General features: G+C 44.6%; 1 protein-coding gene across 1 annotated transcript in view; it reads left to right on the top strand.

Annotated features, from left to right (window-relative positions):
• The window catches only part of LOC146834925 (transmembrane protein 205-like), a 216,135-nt gene that overhangs the window by 142,254 nt on the left and 57,834 nt on the right, over positions 1–16,047 (top strand). Inside the window, exon 2 of the mRNA XM_085602543.1 lies at positions 9,845–10,008. Coding sequence (XP_085458669.1) covers positions 9,845–10,008 — 164 coding nt within the window. The remainder of the gene's footprint in view (positions 1–9,844; positions 10,009–16,047) is intronic.

Genomic DNA, 16,047 nt, shown 5'->3' with positions numbered 1-16,047 from the left:
TTCTCGAGGTGGAAGTTGAGGTCTCCTAGGAGGATGTAGTCAGTGGAAGCATGGGCATGTGTGTTGGAGATGTCAGAGATGGAGTCGCTGTACTGTGGTGGGGGTCCGGGGGGTCTGTAAACGGGAGTTCCTCTGAGGGTGGTGCTTGAGTCAAGGTGTGTTCGGTGCTGGTCGAGAATCTGAGGGCATTCCTGTGTATGATGGCAATTCCTCCTCATGGTCTGTTGGAGTGGTCCCTGCGGGTGATCTTGTAGCTGCCCAGGATCTCTATGGCAATGTCGGTGGCCGAGGAGGGATTCATCCAGGTTTCCATTAGGATTGCGACATCCGCGGCGGTTGAGTCGGGTAGGTCCCAGAGTTCGATGGCATGCTTGTGGACGGGGCGGGTGTAGAGCGGTATGCATCTGAGGTGGTTGCATCCTGGCCTGGCGGGAGGGGCAGAACGTGCAGGTTTTCAGTGGCTGGTGGAGCTGCAGCCATGGCAGGAGAAGGGTCCGTGATTGAGCTTCGGTGTGGCCTGAAAGCAGTTGGGTGAACGCCTGGATTGAGTTTGTAGAGGAAGTTGGCGTCGTAGCGTCGGCGGGTGGCGTGGCTCTTGCGTGGGCCAATGGTTCTGGTGCTGTGCGTGGTCCAGGCGTGGACGTGCACAGACGAGCTTACCTTAGGCGCACATGCTGTGCACGTCCGTTGTCCGACCACGCAGCGGCTGCAATTATGTAGGGGAGGGTGGCGTGAACGTGCAGCTGGGACGCGGGAGTGGGGGCGGTAACAGCGGGAAATCAGCGTGTAAGAAGTAGGAGGACAGGGTGACTTGAGGATAATACACGTAATACAGGCAACAGATTACATGTACAGGCAAAACAATAGTAACAATGACAAGGCCCAACGCACCAAAACAATAATTAGGCACAAGACACCAAGGACAATACTGAGATGGCAAGCATCAGGGAAAGTCGGAGATGGCAAGAGTCAGAAGACAAAGACACTACTAGGTGTCACAGAGCGGGCTTGAACCCTGCCTGGGTTGGACCGGTGGAATCTGCGTCGGAGCAGGGCACCGTGGAGCTGCTGGGGAGAGAGCGTACCTCAGACTGGCTCAGAGGTCTACTTGCCATGGGTACTGCTAAATATTTATTACTGTCTTTCATGTGACGTGAGGGGAGTGCAACGCATGTGGAGGCGTCATCATGTACATGCATATTTTCCCATTGAGGGGTCCAGCTTGCACTACTTCAAGAGACCCACTTGCATGACCATGAGGGTAGGGCATTACAGCTGCGAGGGCATGCCCAACTTTTTCATAATACTTATTTAGCATTTGCCCAGGGGGTACAGATTTGTGTGCGGGCGTGAGTGCCCTTTCATTGCACAAACCAACTCATAGACACTGAAGGCAGATATGTTGTAGTTATGGTGTAACTGGATGGGCGGAATGTAGTCAGTGGAAGCATGTATGCACCTAATATTGAGCTGCCTGCCTTCTTTTCACATCTGTCCGGGAGGTTGGCGCACTTTCTTACAGGATCAGTGTTGATCAGGGGTGATTTAATTGTTTTCTAAATGTGGTCCTAGATCGTTTACATCCCCCGCTTCCTGAACACACCCACTCACTAAACAGCGAAATCCAGACACAATTGGCATGTCAGATGGTGGGTGGTGGATACCTGGAGGGCCCAGCACCCTGAGGACTGGTACTATTTCTTTTTACTTGCTTAGCATGAACTCCACGTCCAGCTCGATGCATTTTTGTGCTCTCCTGGTGTGCATGCCAGGGTAAAGAGTAGCAAATACCTCATAAGGACACTGTCCGATCATGACGACCCTCTTGATCTATGTACAGTGGACTCGCTCACAAGCTGGGATACCCACTTGGCGCATGCGCCCTGAACCCTTAGGGGATCCAGTGTATCGCAATATAGTGCATGCGGACATGAATCAAAACGTACTAGATGATGAGGGCTCAGCGACATCTGCTTTAGTGGAGTGGGATGCCTTTAAAACAGTTTGTAGAGGTTGCAGCATGTCGTGGAGGGTGGGACCCGAAGTGCTTTTGAAGGTAGTGCAGGAAGCTGATAACAACTGTTCGTCAGCTATTGCAGAGACTCTAAGCGGATTCTTACCGAGAGTCCGAGGCTGCTATCTTTTCATTGAACATTGAAGATGTATTTGGTAGCCTTAAATTGCCCTATTAGTACCATGTGATGAATGAGTTCAGCCTGGGAGCAAACTCTGTGAAATGTACATGCTTGTAATATATACACGCCACTGTACGATTTGAAACATGTGGCTTGATATCTGATACTTGTGATATCACCAGAGGCACAAGACAGGAATACCTGCTGTCCCCCCTTTAGTTTGCCTTAGCGGTAGGACACATTGCCACAGGTCTGCATTACCCGTGCTTAAGCATGCAAGGGAAAAATCATCGTATTGACCTGTATGCAGATGATCACTGATGTTTTGGCTAATACAGGGGAAGCGTTTCAAGGGGCGAAAGAACTGCTCCATGACGTTGGCATGGTGGGTGTCCTTTGTGTAGATTTTTTGGAATCCTGCTTATTTCCAACAGTAGAGGCGTGGGTGGGTCCTCAGACCACAGCTGGGTTGCCAGTGCAATATATATATACCTGAGGTATTTATGAACACAGATTTCTCACGCACGGAGTGACTTGCTGGAGGAAACATTTGCATTGCGATTACAGGACTGAAGTGTATTTTAGATTTTGTGGGGACTCTTCCATTGTCATTTGCTGGGCGAGTGGCCTTACTTTGAATGTTGGCCCTGCCAGGAATTTTGATTTATTTTCGTGACCCTCCCACTATGGCTGCCAGCGCAATGTTTGAAACTACTCAAGTCCATGTTTATAGGATTCCTGTGTGGGGTAGATAGACAGCGTGTGACCTTGACTGCTCTGACGTGTGCACGCTCAGCGGGGGGATGGGCAGTTGCTTTTTTCAACACATATCATCTAGCAGCCCAATTTAAATGGTTCACGCAGAACATGGGTGATTGTTTGCCGGGCACTGTGGAACAGAGAGAGAGGGACCTGGCTTTCAAATACTCTCTCAAATTGTACTGAACCTCCATATTCCGACAGGCAGCCACCCAGGGTAACTCAAGACAGCATGGCGGGGTTGGATGAGGAGCTTGACAGGGGCAAAGATTGATGTCCAATATGCATGTGACATCCCATTATCAATGTGTGAGGTATTAGTTCGCTGTGGGACCAGGGGGGACTGTCTGTTTGGCAGGCAAAGGGTCTAACTGCTATCGTGGATCGGTATGAGGATGGCATGCTCCTTCCCCTTGCTGACCTACATGAGCGATCTGGGCTATCAGGGGGCAACTTTTAGTTGCACACAACACTTGCTATGGCTCTTCGTCGACACTGGAAGGAGGGCCTCATGGCAAACAAAACAGGCCTGGGATGTCAATACATAGTAACAGTGGTGGGAACCTTCAATGCGGTTACATGCCTATACCGCCGCATGGCGCAAGAGATGCTGTCAGAACTGCGTCATGAATGGAAACTAGCTGGGGGGGGAGGAGATAACGGATGTGACGATATTGTAGGGTGGGCATGGAAGGGCACTAGGGACGCACACTTTCAGTTGGTGCACTTTCACATCTTGCATCGAGCTTACCTCACACCGGCAAAACGTCATAAATAATATTTTTCATGCTGGCTCAGATATGTGTCCACGTTGCTGTGGGAGAGGGAGCGGAATTCCGCACATGTTTTGGGGCTGCCCCCAATTGACTGCATATTGGATTGCAGTATTGACCTTACTGGACGTACTTAATGACAGAGACTTGGCGTCGGCTATGGGACCTTGTATACTACATTGGTTCCCCCACACAGCTCAGAATGAGATCACTAGTACATTTATTGATATGGGACTCCTGTTGGCTGAGCACAAAATCACTTTACATTGAAAATCACAAAGGTGCCCCACCACAAGTAGATGTAAGACAGAATTCATCAAATGTGCTGAATGTGAATGGGTGGTTACTTTGCAATAGGCGAGGAGAGTGGGAACTGAGAAGGCGCTAGATGTGTCTAAAGCATGGGACACATTAGTGTTGCTCTTGAAGATTCCGGACAGTGATAGCGATTAGTATCCCATAGGTAATGCTCCAAGTGGGGAGGACTAGGCACACTCTCCCGGGAACTCCACCAGTGCAAAGTGAACAGGGCCTATGAGCAGCGTAACTTCCCAGCCATGGTGAAGTTCCCATTACATTGTTCTCATTACCCAACTAGCAAAGCTTCAGCACTACAAACTCACACTGTGACACTTTAGAAGAGCTGATAGTGACATGTCTGGGTGGAGGGATGGGAGGGGAGTAGTTGTGGGGGATTAGATTAGAATTGATCGCAGAATATAGTTGGAACAGATGCGTGTGTATTGCAACACACTATCAGACTTTCCTTTATCTGTGCTACTCATTTTGTATTGCGGGAGGAATGGATTATGAAAGAGCAGGAAGCTTATCACCCAATGGTTTTAATGTGTTTCCACTGTTCCTTCAGTACTATGTTGGTACGCAGGCAATATTACACGGATGTATGTATTTGGAATTGTTCAATTCAATAGATTTTGTCTAGAAATAATAAGGAGTAAAATGATGGGTGTTGCTGTGGGTGTTCTCACAAGACACACATGGCACAAGACACAATTTCTAATTTGGTGGGAATCGTAAATATGGAGATGCGTCTGAATGCTACACCACCATAGGGCTGGTGTAGTGAGGCGCAACAAGGTGAACTCTTTCTGTTCTCCTTGTTATTTATCTTTCAATGCATGCTGCATTCTACAGTACACATTTGAAGAAGGTAATGCCTGTGATGATCAATTTGGGGCAGCATTGTGCCACTTTGTGCACATTGACAATCTCACCATGACACAGGCATCTGTTTTTGCACATGCACAGGGGAGAGCACAGGCATGCTACATGTCATTGTAAATATGTGGCATTCCTGCGCTTTGGTAGTACCACAGCATGCCACTGCCTAAGGGCTTGCATTGCTGCGCTGCAGCACTTCCTTGTGACTCTTCCCGATTATGTTTTGCTTTATTGCACACTTTCAAACATTGTGCATTCCACATCTGGGCACATTTCAATGTGTGGGTACAGATGATGTTTAGTCTGTGCAAAGGAGAGTCAGTAGCCTGGCATTGTGGTCCGACACATTTTTTTGATACACAGTTTTGATGTTTTTGGGCCTGCATTGTCACTCATTATGCTTGACATGCCCCTGAACCGGTACGTTTGTCAGATGGTGCACCAATACATGCTTACGGTGCGTAATTGATATGTACACATATATACACATGGTTGCCCATTGTAATAGGATTATATTGCTATTTACATGCATTTCTTACTGCACCTTTCAATAGTTAATTTGAGTTAGATGCCATGTGTGGATATGTCGTCAGTGTGACTTAGTGATCAACAATGTTTTATGTGTGATATTTCCATGCATTCCTATCTGGTGTCCCTTGGAACTTTAGGTTATGCTGCTATTTGTGTATGCAACTTTGTACTGTATGTTATGTGGTTATAATGTATATGTGGCTCTGCATTTTCACATTGACGTATTGTATCATTTGGACCTAAGGGCATGTAATGTGGCATAGTGGAAGCTATTGTTGCTGAGTATACTTGTATGTACATTAATTTGTGCTTACCTACAAGGAGCCCATTGCCATATTGTCCATTTTCGAAACCTTCATTGATGATGCTGTTTCGGAATATATATGAATCATGCACACTCCCAGGGTATTTGGCAAAGACATTGATGAATTGTCCCCGATGGTCCACAATGGCCTGGACATTGATGGAGTGGTGTGCTTTCGGTTGCGGTATAAGTGTGAAGTTGCTGCAGGTGGTACAAGCTGAACATGCGTGCAGTCCATTGCTCCAAGCACATGGGGGAATCCAGCAATGGCATAGAAGCCTTGTTTAATGTCCATCTGCTGCTGGTGTGTGTTTGGGAAATGGATGTGCTGCGGTGTGAGCCGAATGATGGCATCCAAGACCGAAGGGAGGAAGGCGGAGAAAGATGCCTGTGAGACCCCTGCCGCTTGTGCAGCTGTTATTTGAAATAATCCAGAGGCCAACATGTGTAAAACCGCCAGTAGCTTTGTCAGCGGTGGGATGTTGGTGCCCCTTTCAGTTGGAGTCTGTATCTGTGGTGTGATCTGCCGCAGCAAGTTCACAATGGACTCTTTCCAAGGCGATACATTTTGAGGTCTTGTTCGTCCCGGAGTCCGATGAGGGTAGTCCTTGTACGGTAAATGCGCTCCCTTCTCCTGCGCTGCCTTTGTGGTAATGGTGGAGGGTGAGGTCGTGGGATTTGTTGTGGGGGTGGTTGTTGTCTTTTTTGTTCAACTCCCAGCTGCAGGATTAGTAGGTCCATGTTGCTTGCTCTGCTTCAAAACTGCTCTGCTGCACTTTATTTCAAGTTCTGGAGTACTTGCATCATTTCCTGCGCGTGGGTTTATGAGGCGTAGGCTTGCTGGCGCATTTTCCTATTTGCGTGACGCATTTCGTAGATGTGTCGACGCGGGGAAATGACATACATATGCCTGCGTCGGAAATGCGTTGCTTTTTGGTTGGGAACGCCTACCTTGCATATCTTAATACTTACGTGACGCAACCGATTCTCACGCAGCTCCATTCCGTCGCATCTCCGACTACGTGAGGCATCTCCATGGACGCGTCACCTTGTAAATTTTGCGTAAAAAAAAACCACCGATGCGTCACGTAAAGCGATGCATTGGTGGCGCAAGTGGCTTGTAAATCTGCCCCCTGGTGCTTTGAAGTGTTCAGAACAAGTTGATGATGAAAAGGCGGTGAACTTAATTCCTTCTCACGACCTTGATGATGCTGACCTATATTTAGATTTGCAAAAGGCCAGTGGCAGAGTTGGACTTCCTACCAGTCTTTTCTTTTTTTCCGGAGTTTTATATAGTACAAACGTGACCCAGAGGTATCGGGTATCAGAGCGATTTACATGAGCACCAGTTGCTTACACAAGGACACACTATTTTTTGTTAGGTACGAGCAGATTAAGTGAATTGCCGAGAATCAAAGGATTTTGATTTTCGAACCCGGTTCCCCAGATTTGAGATCGACCGCCCTAGGCGTTAGGATACATCTTCTCCCCTTTTCCCCCTAGAGATGAGAGTGCCTCTTTTGTGGTAGTAGTCCACAGACCAGCAGCAGTACTTGATCTTCAGCTACCTGTGATAGAGAATAGGGCAGATTTACTGGTGGAAACTTTCTAGCCTGTGCCTGCTGCTTCAGAGCCCTTGTTGCCCTTCAACAAAGCTTTAACAGAAATAATGATAGCAACCTGGTCTGAACCTTATTCGACCCCCAATAAGTTGTCAACTGGCTAGGCATTGTAGGCCTGCTCCTGGGAACCTGGCTTTTCTCACCCATCACCCAACTCCTGAGAGCATGGTGGTTCAGGCTTCCACCAGCGAAATTAATCCCAGTGCATTCCCTACTGCTCTGCCAACCAGGGAATTGAGGTGCATGGATACATTCGGGAAAATAGCCTTTTCCTACACAGGTTTTGCTTCCACTTCTCTGAATGCTGCATGCCTGCTAGGACGCTATTCACCTGCCCTGTGGATTACAGCTATCAGGACTTTGATGAATATTCTTGATGAATTCAGAAATGGTTCTCCTTGGATAGTTTTGGGCAGACAGGACAAACCTTAGTATGCATGGTTATCTTAATCATACTTAGTAGAGTGTACTTTCACCAGAGTTTTGTTGGCACTTAGTAACGACACAAATGTAGAGCTGTATCTGCAAATGGAAAGGAATGAAAAATTGATCAGCCGTTTTTCAGTTTTTTCTGGAACAGCCTAAAATCTTTTTAATGGCAAAGATGATCTGATAGAGACTTTTAGCTGCAGATTCCTTTACAGTAAAACAATGCTCAAATAGTAAAAAGCACAAAATAAAAATATGAGTAAACCAGTAATGCAAATACCAATACATTAGTCAGACCAAGGCCCCTAGATATAAAAGCTGTACACCACTCGCTATCACTAAATGATGGTGAACATTGGAACACTCTTGTAAACATACAACACAAATAAAATTACTGTAAAATCTTATACGGCACATATAACATTCAAAATCAAGTGAATGGTACCCAGGTCTGACTTCCATATTGTAAAAATAAAGATTACAACCCTCTCACCAAAACAAGATCCTGATTGTACAGGCCCCTCCTATAGTATGCAGTACAGGCTCCTCCTATAGTATGCAGTACTACTTATCACAGATACCTAATACAGAAAACACTGTTGTATAGGAACACAGTAGTGACAGTGTAAAGAAATATAAAATACCCGAGTTCTATAAAGTGAGTTACTAGCTGTTGGACACTAAGCTTATCTCCTGGTTTTGTGGTATGTGGATAGCAGCTCCAGCCCAGTGCCTCCACACTCAGAAAGTGCCTTCTTTATTTTTATTTAAATAAAACCAGAGTACAGCATCCTAAAAACCACCTGTTTTTTCCCTTTAGAGGCTGATATGCAGATGAGGACTCCATTACAAGGCGAAGCACATCATGCATTTCACACTGGTTATCTTCTGTGCTAGATAGACCCTCAAGCCACTGTCTGAGCTCTCGCCAACCGAGCTTAGGTCGCTTGGTGGGGATCTCCAGAAATGTACTTCTTAGATAAATATGTAGAGCAGCTATGTATTTGCTGTGGAACCTGCACTCTGGTTCAGAGCCTGTATGTAGGAGTAGAGTAACATTATCTTTATAGTGATTTTGGGGCATATGTATCATCAGCTCCATTTGCGATTCTCAAATAGCGATTATTTGAGAATCGCTATTTGAGAATTGCAAAACGGGATGTATTTAAAAAATTGCAACACTTTTGCGATTACTTAAAATTCCTTAATTGCGATTAGCAAATTGCGAAATCGTAATTAAGGAATACCTTCCCATTCATTCCTATGGGCCAGGAGGCCCATAGCAATGAATGGGAAGTCCTTCTCAATTTGCGATTCGCTATTTGCTAATCGCAAATTGAGAATAATTTCAAAGGTGCAAGGGTGTCATGAGGACACCCTGATGCACCCCTGAAATCAGCATCTGTGCACATATGGCGCACATACATGCCCTAAGGGCATGTATGTGCACCACATGGCACTTTGAAATATGCAAAAAAGTGCATATTTCAAAGAAATCGCAATTTACCACCAACTGGAAGTTGGTGGTAATTTGCGATTTCTTAAGGTGAAATCGCACAACTTGGGTGCGTGTTACATTGTATTTTAGAAATCGCAATTCGCGATTTCTTAAATGCTTACGCAAACTTAAGAAATCGCAAATTTAGCGATTCCTTAAGATTGCGAGGCTGAAATGCCTCATACATCTCCTTTTGCGATTTTGTATTCGCAAACGCTGTTTTTTTGCGATTCGCAGCGTTTGCGAATACAAAATCGGTTGATACATATGCCCCTTTGTTATGTTTAGTCCATTGGTTCCATCGAATTATCAGATCCCTCATGCCAAACCCTTAAACATTGATGAATAAAACCACGATTGGCTTCTTTTTTAGGGGAAGGAAACTTTAAAGGTATGCACCTTTACAGGGGAAGTGGGGCGTGCCTGTGCATGGTGCATGCATGCCAGTGATGTAAATTAAATAGCTGTAGAGCAGTTTGTAGTCCTACCACGAGGTCCACTGATTGATAATGGAAGAGAGCCTCTGGATTGGGAGAAAAGATTCTCCATTAGGGTAATTTTTAGATGTTAGTTTGAATTAAGCTTACATTTACTATACCTTTTATTTTCAGGTCCTGTGCTTGGCAGCAACCTAACCAGACACATGTATGGATGGGTCCAGAGCCAGCTTTTACCCTACTATTTACATTTAGGATCTGCATTTGCATTCTTTAACCTGATCATATTTGCTCTGTATCACCCCATTGAAACTCTCAAAGAGGAAGAAACAAAGCAGGTATGTCTTTTTTGTAATGTGTATCGCATGGTTTGTCTCCTTTTGAGTACCTCTTCTGATGAGCTGCTTGCATGCTGCGACTGACAGAACAAAATATCACAAATCACCTACTGAAAGGCATTGGGGAGCTGACTAAATAGGATAGTAAAGGTTCACTTTGACACACAGTAGGTACTCTTCAGGCTAAACAAACCAATAGACACCTGAAATACATAGAAGAGGGAGGTCAGTTATTGTCTAAGACCAAATATCATGTTTAATGTATTCAGCCTACTTTAGGTTATATTTATGTGTTAAATATTAAAAAATTGACCATTAAACCAAATCTGGTTCACTTTCAGTATGCCATGTGCAGTACATAGAGAAGTATATTTTGTGTTGCCGATCTATTAATCTATATTGTAATTGGTTGTCCTGAAGAGCCGACAGCCTGATGTTATCCACATAAACATCAAGTGGGCAAAGTTATGTTTGTGGTGCACACGCCTGCACTTTTTTATCGGTGTTGGTGGTGGCTAATTTATGTTTTAAAGGCTCAAATATAGGGGATTCAGCTCCAATCCAATTGCTCCTGTTTTCCCAGCTTCAAAGCCAACTTCATATCTCTGTGTGAAGGCGGCAAAGCCAATCTCTATTTAGCTCCCCTGGCTCTAGTCTTGGGAATCTATGGGACTGAGCAGGGTAAGTTGTATGGGGTGGGTGTTTCTCAGCCAAAGCATCCATTTCTTTTACTGCTTTACAGCAAGGAGCTTTGGGAGAAGACTTTCCAAAATCTTTTTTTAAAAATGTATTAGAATTACCTAAAGACTGCCTGAGGCATACATTTTCACGTGTTTTTGAGGAGAGCGCTGGTGGCAGCAGGTGTGCACTACGTAATATAACTAAAGTAGACAGGAGGTGAGGAGAGCAACATACCCCTTTGTTTTGTCCGGTGTGAAGTGTTTGTTTTATGAACAATGTGCATGTCCACAGAGCTCCAGCTATTGTTAACTAATTCAAAGTTTAGGGGACAGTTACACTCTGTTAAATCATGCAAATTTAGTTTACTGCTCTAGTCTATAGATAACAATGAAACTATAAATCCACACCTGAAAACCAAATTTTAAAATACACGCGTGGCTTTTCCGTTGAATCTTATAGACCACAGTCACCAACTTCAAAAATATTGTTTTATTTCCACTTGTTCACTCAATGTGTAATTATGTTTACAAATATTTTGAAGGGGTTGCTGATAATCTGGATAATGATGTGAATTATACAACTTCAAACAGTAATTCTGTCAGTGTATCTTTCTACCTCTTTTTTGACTCGGTCAGTTTTTCAACTTCTCATTTGTTTACTGTACCTTTTACAAACCTTGAACAACATGATATGACAGTGAATGAAATTAATGATTCTTAGATACATCTTCCTTTGTCTCCAGAATGTTATCAATTGAAAAATATATCTAATTTGATGATTTTTCAGGATTCATAGCCAACTTGCAATAATCTGCAGAACTCTAATTTAAATGTGTCAGCTACTCCTACCTCTTTAGTGTTGGATATATTATCATCAATGCAGAAAACTGTAAATAGAGTTTTAGAAACTTCTTTATTGAGGAATGAATCTACTAAAGCACATTCCTTATATTTGAAGGATATATCAATAGATCCTAATCTCTTGAAAGAAGTAGTGGCCTCTTTATGAAGACCAGTTAGGGGCATATTTACAACGAAGTGATGGAGTGCGTCGTTAGCCTTCCCGGCTTAATGCATCACTCTGCCACTTCAGAAACGCAGCCCTGCACCATATTTACAACAGCATGGTTTGATTTGATTTTAATTTGTAAAGCGCAGCAGTTACCGGAGGACATCATGGCACTGTAGACTACCTTCCAAGAAGAGATTCCCTGAGAGAAGGTGATACATGAGATGGCTACATGCAAAATAGCCAAGTCTTTAGAGCCTTTCTAAAGGGCAGGTGCTGGGAGATGGCCTTCATGTTTTTTTTAGGGTATTCCAGAGCTTACTGGCGGCAGTCGAGAAAGCTTTGTCGTCCCATCTCTTCCTTGTTGTTCTGGGTAAGTGGAGATGTAGATTAGAAGATGAGCAAAGGAATCTGCCAGAGGAGTACCAACTAAACATGGATTTTAGTCTTGTTGTGTAGGGAAGAGTGAGAGCCTTATGGACCATACAAAGAGATTTGAAGCTGATGTGTTTGTTGATTGTAAGCCAGTGTAGGGTTTCCAGACCCTTGGCAGCTGAGTTTCATTTGGGAATGTCCAGAACCAGTCTTGCAAGGGCATTCTGCACCAGTCGGAGTTTATACTGCGCATTCTTGTTCGAGTCTAGGTAGAGTGAGTTGCAGTAATCCAACCTGGATATTACCAGGGCAAGGGCAAGCTGCTTGCGTACAGGGTGAAGGATAATAGGGAAGATTTTCTTCAACATCCTTATGATCCAGGTGCAAGTGGAGACAGTGCGGTTTGTTTGGGCATTAAAATTGAAGTCCGGGTTCATTAGAACTCCAAGGTTCTTAGCCTTTTTTCCTGGAGTAGGACACGTCCCTAGTGAACGAGGCCAACAGCTGCTGTTCCAGCTTGTTGCCCCTGGGCCAAAGACCATCACCTCCGTCTTATCCCCATTCAGTTTTAAGGAATTACCAGCCATCCATTCTGCCACCTTGGTCATACAGCATCGATTGCTCTCAGATAACGAGCCTGTGTTCTTAGAAATTGATACCATGATCTGCATGTCGTCAGCATATGACACTACCTCCATTCCGCAGGAGTGAATGATGTTCGCTAGGGGTGCCACATAAAGGTTAAAAAGTGTGGGGCTTAAAGAGGAGCCCTGTGGAACTCCACAGGACAGGGAGAAGGCTTCAGAGTAGAAGTGCTGAAGCTTCACCTTTTGAGATCGTTCCCCTAGGAAAGAGGACAGGAGGGCTAAGGCTTGATGTGAGATGCCCAGCCCTTGGAGTCTGTCTAGCAACAGCGTGGGAGAGATGGTATCGAACGCTGCAGAGAGATTCAGGAGTATAAGCAGCAGTCCCTGCAGTCCCTGCCCTTCATCCACACAGCGTCTGATACTGTCCGTAGCTGTAATTAATGCTGTTTCTGTCCCATGATGTTTTCTAAAGCCAAACTAGGAGTCATTGAACCAGTGTTGTTATTCAGCAGTCACCATCAGCTGAATATTAAGATGCATTTCCAGAACCTTAGCAGGTACGGGAAACAGCTAAATTGGGCGATAATTTTTACAGTCCATGGTTTCAAGATTTGTTTTTTTCAACAGAGGCCTGATAATAGCCTGCTTCAAACTCTGTGGATATGACCCAGAGAGGATCACATTATTTAATAGCTCAGAGTGGGGCAGCTATAGTACTGGCTGCCATATGGAGAACTGTAGGGGAGCAGGCTTCGGAGTGCGAGCCTGCATAGGTTCTCAAGAGGTGTTGCTCGACCAGCTTAGGGGAGAGAGTGGAGAAGGTGGAAGCTGAGGTCCTTGGTTCGTTTCAGGTGATGTGTCTTGCAGTGCTCGAGAGGAACCACAGGAAGCGGAGGGATGAGCTGGAGTAGGGGAGGTCGGACCAAAGTCTGCGTGGATGTCCATAATGTTGGAGTAGAAGGATGGGGGCTAGCTGATTACAGAACACCTGGAAGCTCTCTGGTTCTGCTCTGGAGTGTGAGGGCGAGAGCAGTTGTACTAGCTTAAAAAGCTATTTTGTGGAGGCATGTTTGTTTAAGCATCCTGAGTCTATTGTTGTACCAAGGTGCAGATGGAGAGAGCCAAAAATGAGGAGAAATAAAGCATTTCTTCTTGTTTTGCCTGTTTAAGACCAGGCTTTCTCTGGTCTTAATTTACCGCTGCGTCCTATTTACGTCACCCTTGTAAATAGGGGGAAGCGTCAAAATCAATAGGTGTTGCAGTGGAACGCCCACCACAACATCCCTTACCCTCCCCTTTCACGCTAAGTACAACGTGAAAGAGTGCCTTATTTACAAGGTAGCGTTAAGCCACGTTAAGAGTGGCGTACTGCTGCCTTGTAAATAAGGCACCCTTTCACGTTTTATGCTTATTGCTGCCTTGCAAATAAGGCAAAGCCGCCATTACCACTACAATGTCATGAAAAGTGAGGTTGTGGTGGCGATAGGGGCTTGTAAATATGCTCCTCAGTTCCTTAAATCCATGTGTTGCAGTTCAGACCGCTGAACAATGGTGTCAGTCTTCTAGTTCTCGGCCTAAGTCTCCTCATGTATCTCTCTAGGTTTCAAAATATCCTATTTTTTTTTTAAAGAGAATACGTGATTATTCATGTTATTGCTTTGGTCATTAAATTTCCACTTCTCGATATATGAAACCTCAACACGGTTAAAAAAAACTGTTTGTGGAAAGAAGGAGACAACAAGCAAGGAATGTGAAGAAGTTGCAGTAGTATTTGAAAAGTAGGGCATGTGTATTAAAGTTTTACATGTCCTGACAGTGAAATGCTCTCAAAGTTGTTTTTCACTGTAGCACTAGACTAACACTGGGCTACCTTATTACACTTACTAAGTGATAACTTTAGTTTGGGAACAGCTAGAGAAATTCTTCTTCTACTCATTTGAATTGTGAAATCCTACTTAATTGTAAAGTGAGATTTTATGTTACGGTTCTGAAAATGCCACTTTTAGAAAGTTTGCTTTTTTCTACCTAAACTAAATGTTTCTTTCTGCCACGGTCCAAGGTCACACGCCTGTGAATGGCTCTCCTGTGGTGTGTTGTGTATTCCTTCCAGATATGGGGTCAAAAGGGCCTTGGGTGTGGCGCATGTTGTTTTTCCTCTGAACAAGATGCTCTGGGTGGTTTTACTCAGCCCTTCCAGAGCTTCAAAGGAGTAGCCTGAGAGCTGTACCCACCACCTTCCGGACTTCTAAAGCTGTGAACCCTGCCTCTGAAAATGCAGCTCACGCCTAGGCCTGCTTACTCTTGGTTACCCTTTACAGTTGGAAGCCAGACCCAGTAAGGGGGGGAAGGTTAGACAAAGGGGGCATCCCCACCCACAGGCTGGCACTGGCTATATGAAGAGTGCCATGTGAGGCTCTCACATTTATTTTATTGTACTTATAAAGCGTAACATTTATCTCAAGGGATATAACTGCGCTAGGATAGCTAACCCTTTTTGTGAAGACAATTGTCAGAGGCACCAGTAATTAAGTCCTGTACAACGATGGCTTTAGTTTCTTTCTAAACCCCATGTGGTTGTTAGTGAGGCGTAGGTCTAGAGGAAGTTTATTCCAATAAGTGGCGACCTCAATAGCGAGATAGACCTCAGTTCTCGCCGAGGGACATAAAATTCAAATTTGTCCTGCAAGATTTTGGGGCCAAGCTTGTATAAGGCTCTATGCGCATAGCACAATAGTTTGAACTTAGCTCTTAGGCGCATAGGCAGCCAATGTAGCACCTCCAAACACACTGAAGCCGAGCTGTATTTATTTTTGTTGCAAAACAGTTTGGCTGCTGAATAAGAATAAGTAGTCAGCCAAACCAACATATAACGCATTCCCATAGTCCGGTTTGCTAGTGATCAAGGCCTGAACAATGGTGTTTCTCCAGTTGGCCGGGATCCATATGAAAAGTCTCTTTAATAGTTTAAGCATGGCGTAGCATTTACCACACAGTATTTTAACTTGGTTTTGCATGGTTAGTGCATTGTCTACCAGAATTACCAATTTATTTACATCCCGTTTAGGTTCTGGTACAATGCCTAGCGGCTGGGACCACCACAATGCGTCAGTCTAGGTGTGGCCCTCCAAAGATAATTATCTCTGACTTCTCTGCATTTAACTTCAAACAGTGATTTTTCATCCAAGTTGCAGTTTCTGAGAGACAGTTGATCAGATTATCTCTAGTGTCTTTGTATTGTTTTTCTATATATAGATCAACAGCTGTGTGTCATCTGCATAGGAACAAATGTTAAAGCACCATTTCCTTCTAATCGTGGCCAATGACTAGACATATGCATTAAAGAGGGTTGGACTCAACAATACTCCCTGCGGAACTCCACACTAGATTG

Source organism: Triturus cristatus, chromosome 4_2 (genome assembly GCF_964204655.1).
Source record: "Triturus cristatus chromosome 4_2, aTriCri1.1, whole genome shotgun sequence".
In the NCBI taxonomy this organism is placed as follows: domain Eukaryota; kingdom Metazoa; phylum Chordata; class Amphibia; order Caudata; family Salamandridae; genus Triturus; species Triturus cristatus.
Note: the sequence above shows the minus strand (reverse complement) of the source record. Positions and strands in the feature narration are given on the sequence as shown.